This window comes from Nerophis lumbriciformis, linkage group LG12, assembly GCF_033978685.3.
Source record: "Nerophis lumbriciformis linkage group LG12, RoL_Nlum_v2.1, whole genome shotgun sequence".
NCBI classification, from domain to species: Eukaryota; Metazoa; Chordata; class Actinopteri; order Syngnathiformes; family Syngnathidae; genus Nerophis; species Nerophis lumbriciformis.
This window is the reverse complement of record NC_084559.2, coordinates 31,240,589-31,250,645: the sequence shown is the minus strand read 5'-3', so window position 1 is coordinate 31,250,645 and position 10,057 is coordinate 31,240,589. Positions and strand designations below refer to the sequence as shown.

At 38.9% G+C, this 10,057-nt stretch overlaps 1 protein-coding gene across 1 annotated transcript in view; it reads right to left on the bottom strand.

Annotated features, from left to right (window-relative positions):
- Nucleotides 1-5,794: 5,794 nt before the first annotated feature.
- The window catches only part of atp6v0a2b (ATPase H+ transporting V0 subunit a2b), a 35,966-nt gene continuing 31,703 nt past the window's right edge, over nucleotides 5,795-10,057 (bottom strand). The window contains exons 19-20 of the mRNA XM_061986352.1: nucleotides 7,518-7,689; nucleotides 5,795-7,435 (exon numbers count right to left, since the gene is read on the bottom strand). Of these exons, the coding sequence (XP_061842336.1) occupies nucleotides 7,333-7,435; nucleotides 7,518-7,689 (275 nt within the window). The 3' untranslated portion in view covers nucleotides 5,795-7,332. The remainder of the gene's footprint in view (nucleotides 7,436-7,517; nucleotides 7,690-10,057) is intronic.

Genomic DNA, 10,057 nt, shown 5'->3' with positions numbered 1-10,057 from the left:
AATGTCCAAACAATGTTTTAATGTCTGAAATAATGCAACCCAAAAGTAATTTTATAATTTTTTAGTGGCCCATCCATAAATGGCATGTGGTCATTGGCTTGTAATTTGTGTGCAAATTGTATTTACTTCATTAACTTAAAGTATTTTACTTATACAAAGTTTTCTTGTATATTAATTAATTAAATGCATTACATTATAATGTATCTATTACTTATAAATATACATACATATGAATCTACATACATATGTACATTATATATATATATATATATATATATATATATATATATATATATATATATACATACACAAACACACATACATCAGATACTGTATATACATATTTACATTTATACATATATATATATATACAAATATACATTAACATATGTATACGTATATGCATGTATACACACATATATACATACATTAACAAACACATATATATAAAAATACACACACATATATATGTGTGTATATATATATATATATATATACATATATATATATACACACACACACACACATATATATATACACACACATATATATATATATATATATATATATATATATATTTATACACACAAATATATACACACATACATATACACATATATATGCATACCGGTATAATGTGTGTGTGTGTGTATATATATATATATATATATATATATATACACATACATATATATATATTTGGATGCCGTTCCTGGGATTACAGGCCCCACCATTTCTCCTCCAAACATATTGCTGGGTTTTGTGGCCAACAGCTCAATTTTACTTTCATCTGACCACAGAACTTTACTCCAGAAGGTCTTATCTTTGTCCATGTGATCAGCAGCAAACTTTGGACGAGCCTTAAGGTGTTGCTTCTGGAGCATGGGCTTCCTTCTTGTATGGTAGCTTCTCAGTCCATGGCGATGCAAAACACGCTTGACTGTGGACACTGACACCTGTGTTCCAGCAGGTTCCAATTCATTGCAGACCTGCTTTTTGGTGGTTCTTGGTTGACTTTTTATCATCCTGACCAATTTTCTCTCAGCAGCAGGTAAAATAGCTTGCATTTTCTTCCTGATCGTAGCAGTGACAAAACTGTGCCATGCACTTTATACTTACGAACATTTGTCTGCACAGTTGCTCTTGGGACCTTAAGCTGCTCTGAAATGGCTCCAAGTGACGTTCCTGACTTGGTCAAATCAATGATTAGTTTTTTCAGATCTGTGCCTTTGACTTTCCCATTGTCGCGTTTGTAACTGAGTCTAATGACTGCATCACATGATCCCTATTTAAAAGGGGTCAGAGAAGCAAACAAGTGTTGTCAATCATAATCACTCACATGAAGTTAAGAGGCCATGCCATGAAACTAAGAGGCCATGCCATGAAGCAAATTTGATTTGATTGTAACTTTTCTACATCACCAAAACTGATAATGTATGTTGCTGTATGTATACTTTTGACCCAGCAGATTTGGTCACATTTTCAGTAGACCCACAATAAATTCACAAAAGAACCAAACTTGATTAATGTTTTTTGTGCTAAACAAGTATGTGCTCCAATCAGTCTATCACACAAAAATAAGAGTTTATTGTTTTTTTTAGAAGATAAATTATTGGAAACTCAAGACAGCCATGACATTATGTTCTTTACAAGTGTATGTAAACTTTTGATATCTCACACACACACACACACACACACACACACACACACACACACACACACACACACACACTTTTTTTGACTGTACATTCCTTACCCTTAATGGGTACTTTACCTGAAAGGTGGCACATGTTGCCACATGATCAGTGGTCAGGCCAATTCATGTTTTTTTTTTGTTTTTTTTTATTGTTTTGAATTATGCATGTAAGTAATAACCTGTGTCTAATCACAATTAATCCAAATTCAATAATGCGATTAATCGGATTTAAAAAACAATCATTTGACAACACTCGTATATATATATGAAAATACTTGAGAGGGTAGCATCTACTTGAAATTAGAATGCCTCAATTGTATTTATCAATTTAGAACGGAGGTCTGCAAACATGTTTCCTTCCGAGAAAAAACAGATGGAATATGCATGCTTAACAGAACATAGTATCCACAACTCAATATTTTGTATGAATAAAAACTTGACTTTTTTCATTTTGTCCATTTCTTTCTAATGAAGGTTTTTATTAAGCACTTAGAGCTACAGTACTTCGACAAAAATAAAGGATTCTGTATTTTATATATAGGACTAGCAACATTTACCGTAAAATTGTACTTTACTTAGGAGGCAATCTCCACTAAAACGGTGCAACCATTGTCTTTATGCTTTTTTTGTGGAAATGTGTCATTAAATAAATGCATGTCTGAATTGAACGGTTATACAAATACTGAAGTAAATATTTGACCCTTGGGTGAGCCTGATTTCGAAAAAAAAAAAAGGCTCCAGCTATGTTAAAAGTTGTAGTCCTATAGAACACAATGAGCCAAAAATGAGCATTTTCTCACCACAAGTTAATGCCACTCTTCCCTGAGCTGCTATCTTACCGTGGTGGACGATTTTGCGTGTCCCAATAATCCAAGGTGCTTCTACGCCCTGGTAGGTTCTCCCATGACAAACAGGTCATAGGTGAGGGACCAGACCAAGAGCAGCTCAAAGACCTCTATGAATACACAAAATCGAGGACCAAGGTTTCCCTCACCTGGACGTGGGTCACTACCTGGGGCCAGGCCTGAAGGCGGCGCTCTATGGTGAGCACCTGGTGGCAGGGCAATGCCCGAAGAGGCAACGTAGGAGGGGCCATAGAAGGCAGGGCCCTTGACGGTCCGACTCTTCGGCTACAGAAGCTAGCTCTGGGGACGTGGATCGTCACCTTGCTGGCGGGAAAGGAGCCTGAGCTGGTGCACGAGGTATGGATGGATCTAGTTGGTCTCACTTCCATACATAGCCAGGGCTCTGGAACCAGTCCTCTCGAGAAGGGCTGGACTCTCTTCAATTCTGGCGTTGCAATCAGTGAGAGGCGACGGGCGGGAGTAGCAATACTTGGCTCAGAGCCTGTACATTGGATTTTAACCTGGTCGATGAAAGGGTAGCTTCTTTCTGCCTTTGGGTGAGGGGACGGGTCCTGACCGTTGTTTGTGTTTATGCACTAAACAGCAGTGTAGAATACATGCCAATTTTGGACTCCCCTGAGGGAGTACTGGAGAGTGCTACCTTTGGTGATTCCCTTGTTCCACTGGGTGACTTCAACGCTCACGTTGGCAACGACAGTGAGACCTGGAGAGGCGTGATTGGGAGAAACGGCCACCCTGATCTGAACCAGAGTGGTGTTTTGTTATTGGACTTTTGTGCTCGTCACAGATTGTCCATAAAAAACACCATGTTCAAACATAAGGGGTATGTGCACTTGGCACCAGGACACCCCAGGCCGCAGTTCGATGATCGACTTTGTAGTTATATCATCGGATTTGCGGTCCCATGTTTTGGACAGTCGGGTGAAGAGAGGGGCGGAGCTATCAAACGATCACCCCTTGGTGGTGAGTCGGCTCCGATGGTGGGGGAGGATGCCGGACAGACCCTGGAGGCCCAAAAGCATAGTGAGGGTCTGTTGGGAACGTCTGGCATAGTCTCCCGTTAGAGAGAGTTTCAATTCCCTCCACGGGAGAACTTTGAACATGTTATGAGGGAGGTTCTGAATGTTGAGTCCGAGTGGACCATGTTCTGTGCCTCTATTGTCGAGGCAGCCGATCGGAGCTGTGGCCTCAAGATGGTTGGTGCCTGATTTTGGTGGTTGGTGCCTGCCGTTGATGGACACCAACGGTGATGGATGCCGTTAAGCTGAAGGAGTCCTATCGGGTCCTTTTGGCTCATGGGACTCGGAAAGCGGCAGAGAGGTACCGACAGGGCAAGTAGTGTGAGGCTTTTGCGGTTATTTAGGTAAAAACTTGGATATGGGAGGAGTTCGGGAGAAGCAATAGAGATCGACTTCCGGACGGTTTTGAAGCGATTCTGGATCACCATTCGCCGCCTCAGGAGGTGAAAGCAGTGCACTGTCAACACTGTGTATAGTGGAGACTGTGTGCTGCCTTATTCGACTGGGGATGTTGTGGATCAGTGGAAGGAATACTTCGAAGACCTCCTCAATTCCCCCTACACGTCTTCCAATGAGGACGCAGTGCCCGTGGACTCCGCGGTGGGCTCTCTTATTTCTTGGGGAGGTATTTAGGACACGTTCGACAAGTAGGAGACCACGAGGAAGACCCAGGACTTGGTGGAGAGACTATGTCTCCCTGGCCTTGGAATTCCTCGGGATACCCCGGGAAGAGCTCGTCGAAGTAGCTGGGGAGAGGGAAGTCTGGGCTTCATTGCTTAGGTTGCTACTCCCGTGACTCAACTTCGGGTAAGCGGAAGAAGATGGACAGATTAAGTTAATGCAATTAGTTTAAGGGCATGATCAGACCTGCTATTAATGCATCTACGGTGACAGCATTTCCTTAAACAAGAAGCTATTATACTAATCCAGGGGTCGGCAACCCGCGGCTCCGGAGCCGCATGCGGCTCTTTGATCACTCTGATGCGGCTCAGCTGCATACTTGCCGACCCCCCCGATTTTTCCGGATTTCAGTGCCTCTCCCAGGGCAAACATTCTCCGATTTTCACCCGGACAACAACATTGAGGGCGTGCCGTGATGGCACAGTTTTTAATGTCCTCTATAACATGTAGTCGTGTCCGCTTTTCCACCATGCTATCTGCGTGCCGGCCCGGTCACATGAAGTATGCGGCCTCTGCTTACACACGTAAGTTACTGCAAGGCATACTTGGTCAAGAGCCATACAGGTTACACTGAGGGTTGTGATATAAACATAAACACCAAACCCCGCATACCTCAACCGACACACGGAGAGGGGGGGGGGGGGATTGGTGGTAGCGGGGGTGTATAATGTAGCCCGGAAGAGTTAGGGATGCATGGGATTCTGGGTATTTGTTCTGTTGTGTAACGGTGCGAATGTTCTCCCGAAATGTGTTTGTCATTCTTGTTTGTTGTGGGTTCACAGTGTGGCGCATATTAGAAAGAGTGTTAAAGTTGTTTAAACGGGCACCCTCAGTGTGACCTGTATGGCTGTTGACCAAGTATGCCTTGCAGTCACTTATGTGTGTCTGCTGAATCCGTATACAACATGTGACTGGGCTGGCAAGCTGTTTGTACAGGTTGTAGCGGGCGCCAAAGGCAGTGCCATCATAGCACGCCCTTACTTTTGTTGTTTGGGTGAAAATCAGCAGACATTCGAGAGAATAGTTGTTCTGAAATTCGGGAGTCTCCCGGAAAAATTGTGAGGGTTGGCAAGTGTGATGCTGTCAAGCGGTATTCATATAGAACTTGCGGACCGCACTAACATTACATTTTCATATTAAGGTGCGGGCTGCGTGTCTGAGACCCCTGGTTTATACATAACACAAAGCAAAAAATAAAATAAAAATTGTATGCAGTGTTATTTCATTTTAAATTTCAAAAGAGTTTTGTGGCTCCCATTGTTTTTATTTTGTGAAACGGGTCAAAATGGCTCTTTGAGTGATAAAGGTTGCTGACCCCTGTACTAATCTAACAAAAAATGAAGTAATTGCTATATGTAGCATTATTTTTGAAAGGTCTATGCTTAATATTCAAAATAAACACCTGAAAAAGTGTGCAGCACTAACAATAACTCAACAGAAAACTTGTGAACCTTGACAACAAACAACCCAACAAGCTGAGGCAAGAATATCAACAAGGGTTGGTAAGATTCCAGACTTGGCTGCATAATAACATTTCATACTAGACAAATGCACGGAAAGCTAAATTGTGCTGTGGCATGCAAATGCAAAGGCACACAAATGAATGTAGTGAGGCACAATAAAAATAAAAACATTAACTCTACAATCATCTTTAATTCTGAAATGTTTTAAAATAAATTAAAAAAATAATTCTGTCAAAGTATTTACATGTCATCTCAACCCTTTTAAGCACTTTAAATTACAAAAAATCTATTACATCTTCTGTTTTGGTATTGAAAATGAAGAACACATTGCTAAATGAGTGTTATTTAGTTGGACTTCTGTAAGGCAAGCAGTGCAACAAACGACTTTTGTCAGAAACCTAATCTGCTGAAAGTGAAACATGGGAAAAGGCCAAAAGAATTACATTTTTATGGACAAAGTAGAATTCAAATAAATACATATAGCTCAGGAGTGTTAGTTAAAAAAAAGGAATATCTTTTTTTTTTTAATATAAATATCAAATCATATGAGCAACCCATTACTTTATCCTTGTGCTCATCTATTGTGCATTCAGCAGATGTGTTTCATCATACACATGACATTAACCAATTAAGAATAATAAGAACATAGATTTTCTAAATTAAATTCTTAACTGAACAAAACGTGAAGCATACGGATCAAGGTACAAAGTAGACTGTTATTGACTGAGGATATTCAATTAAATTGTTTTAGAGCCACATTTCCAGGAAGCTTAAGGCCAGACTTTTCCCTTCACTATTAGTCTTATTTTGTATAATCCAGAAAACCAGTGTCCTTTACAGTGGACCTTTTGATCCATTAATTCTGTCAATTACAGAAGCGCTCTGCGGTTTCTAACAACCTTTTTTGAAAAAAGAAAAAGCCTGTCAAAGTTCATCTCTATGACCGTGTTAAGAATCGGCTGCAAAAATAAGAGTCTCTCACAAGTTTTTTTTTTTTAAATGAACTTGTGGGCCAATAGTTGAACAGCCCAAATGATAAAAATGAGAGGGCCTAAAATGTAACCTTGAGGAACACCACTACTAGAGAAGTTGAACAAATGACTCCTGACTGCATCTGAAATAAACAAGCTGAAGCGACACCTTAGTTACATAAATCACATTACGGGGGACAAAAAGGAGTGCCTTGAGGAACGCCTCAGTTATGTTAATCGCAAGTTTGGCAAAGTTAAAATGTAAATGCAAGGATCTGCCAATGAGTTTACAGTACACTGGAGCATTTTCAGGAGCACCCTTGTGTTTTTAGAAATTTGTTGCAAAAATGTTTGTCTCCCAAGTTTTGAACTGGGAGCTGGTATGGTGTCATTCCTGCGTCGGATTTGGCCCCCAGTTGAATATCCCTGGTATAGACAGTATATCAATAGAATACCATTAAAGGAGCTTGTGCACATTTCATACTGACAATGTTCTTGCAAATACTTGATGGTGTGGTGATCCTTTTACAAGTAGACAACATTTGAAAAAGGGTTAAAACATTCCAAATAAGTTCATGAAATCACTGGACTAATCGATCACATCCAAGACTTGTTAACCAACCAAGAAAAAGTCCTTCACAGTAAACCTTCCTGTTCAAAGCTGGAGGGTAGTAGAGAGAAAGAAAAAGGGCAAAACTTGACTCCCGTCCCACTGTAGAATTTATTCTGAAACTCCACCCTGAGGGAGGAAAAATATGATTCGTAAATCATGTGGTGAAATAAAACAGAGTTGCTGACATGCATTGTGTGAGGTGTTTTACCAGTGCAGCCGAAGGGCATGGAGGAAAGCAGACAGACCCTCCATCACCAGCAGGATGGACACAGTGAGAACAGCAAACAGGCCAAAAACTGGCACCAGGAATAAAACCCCCAGAGTTGTTTCCATTCTTAGTCCAACTCGCATCACCATGGCCCACAGCACCTCAGATAGCTCTATAAGCCAAAAAGAGACCCACTATTTTGACAAACTGAAAATATGATGCTGTGTATGCAACCTTTTAAAGTCTTAAAACATTGGAGTTCGATCAAATTTTTTGAGAACAAAATATGCCTCCGAATCTCTTGACATTTTAGCTGAGTGAGCGTCTAAAAACCAAAATGCATTTTCTTTGGCTTTTTTGGTATGACCTCACCACAGAGAGATACAAGCAATGGTAAAAATGCGAAATATAATAATGACCATAGAGCCGGAAATGGAACTTGAGTGAAGTGTGATGTTGGACAGTGGTACACATCTTTATCCTAGCTTCTCAGTTCAATATGGCGACAACAACAATAACATGATAAAAGTATTGAAAACACAAGCAAGAATAAAATAAGTCGACCTACAATGGTACTTCATCTTAAGAGTGCCCTTACTTAAAGGGGAACTGCACTTTTTCGGAAATACTGCCTATTGTTTACAATCATCAAGAACGCACGTCTTTTTTTTTTTTTTTTTTACAATTTTAAAGATGATAAAAAACGCTTGAAAGATGGGGCTAATGGGAGTCACTGTTGTAGCCTTCAAAGCCCTCCAGCACCGTTTTATATACACACTACAGGTAAATATATAATGTAGTAACAGACATGCTCATAACAATATGTAATATGCTCAATATTTACTGTATTTTGATCATTTTAATAATTTCCGGAATTTAATTTTTATGCACATTGATTTCTGTTTCCATAGCAGCGCACGTCGGACTTCTGGCAAGTGTGATTGATTGATTTTGGGTAAGCAATCCATTCATGTCGATATAGCTTGTTTCACAGTTCCATATTTATAGCGTCAAAATCACTTCCATCCCCTTTCTTGGCTTCCGTCTGCTTCAACGTCTCACTCTTCCTTTGTGATTGCTTCTATAAGCAGCATTTTATGTACCTTCAAAAGTATAAGGTTGTAACTTCTTATCTGTCCAAAAATAGTTTGCCATGATTAGAAAACACACTTGTGTTTAATTCCGAAAGTAAGAACACATATGTTGCCAGAAGTCAGACGTGCGGTGCTATGGAAACAGACATCAATCCGCGGAAGAAATCCATCCCAGACATGATTAAAATACGGTAAATATTGAACATATTACATATTGTTATGAACGTGTCTTACTATATTATTTATAGACTTGCAGTGTGGGCCCTACATGAAGCAATTGGATTTTTGGGGGTAACAATTCAATTCAGAATTTGTTCTCGATTTAAAACGATTCTTGAATCAAAATCCATATTACTTTTTAACGACATCTGGTGCCAGTTCTATGATTAACTACATTTCTCTATAAAATAGATACCAGCTGTGACACATTTCTATATTACTTATAAGAAAACTACTTTTGTTTCATAAAATTCTACCCAAACAGTTATTAAAGTCAAATACAAATACCGTATTTTTCGGAGTATAAATCGCTCCGGAGTATAAGTCGCACCGGCCGAAAATGCACAATAAAGAAGGAAAATAACATATATGAGTTGCACTGGAGTATAAGTCGCATTTTGGGGGAAATTTATTTGATGAAACCCAACACCAAGAACAGACATTTGAAAGGCAATTTAAAATAAATAAAGAATAGTGAACAACAGGCTGAATAAGTGTACGTTATATGACACATAAATAACCAACTGAGAACGTGCCTGGTATGTTAACGTAACATATTATGGTAAGAGTCATTCAAATAACTATAACATATAGAACATGCTATACGTTTACCAAACAATCTGTCACTCCTAATCGCTAAATCCCATGAAATCTTATACGTCTAGTCTCTTACGTGAATGAGCTAAATAACATTATTTGATATTTTACGGTAATGTGTTAATAATTTCACACATAAGTCGCTCCTGAGTATAAATCGCACCCCCAGCCAAACTATGAAAAAAACTGCGACTTATAGTCCGAAAAATACAGTAAGACAACAATAGAAATATCCCACACTTCTCTTTTGTAAAGTAAATCTGTATAGCAGATATGGGCATCTACATCAACAATATGATTTGCCTGAGTGGCTGGACAAAACAGATAAAAAAAAAAATTAAAATAGATTTTAGATTATTTTTTCGTTACAAATCATGTTTCACTGGAAAAAAACATTTGACACCCCTAATTAAAGTGCAGTTTAAATTTGAGGTTTTGTAAAATAATGTATAACAGCACATAAAAAATGTTTAATGATTATTTCAAGCACAAAATGTTTTTTTTTCACAAACTCAAAAATTATTTTAACAAAAAGTTCCTGCAGAGTTTTTCAGTACCGGTACATGTTATATTAAAAGAAGTTAAATCAGATATAAAAAGTCTGATAAAAAATATTTAGATATAAAAATT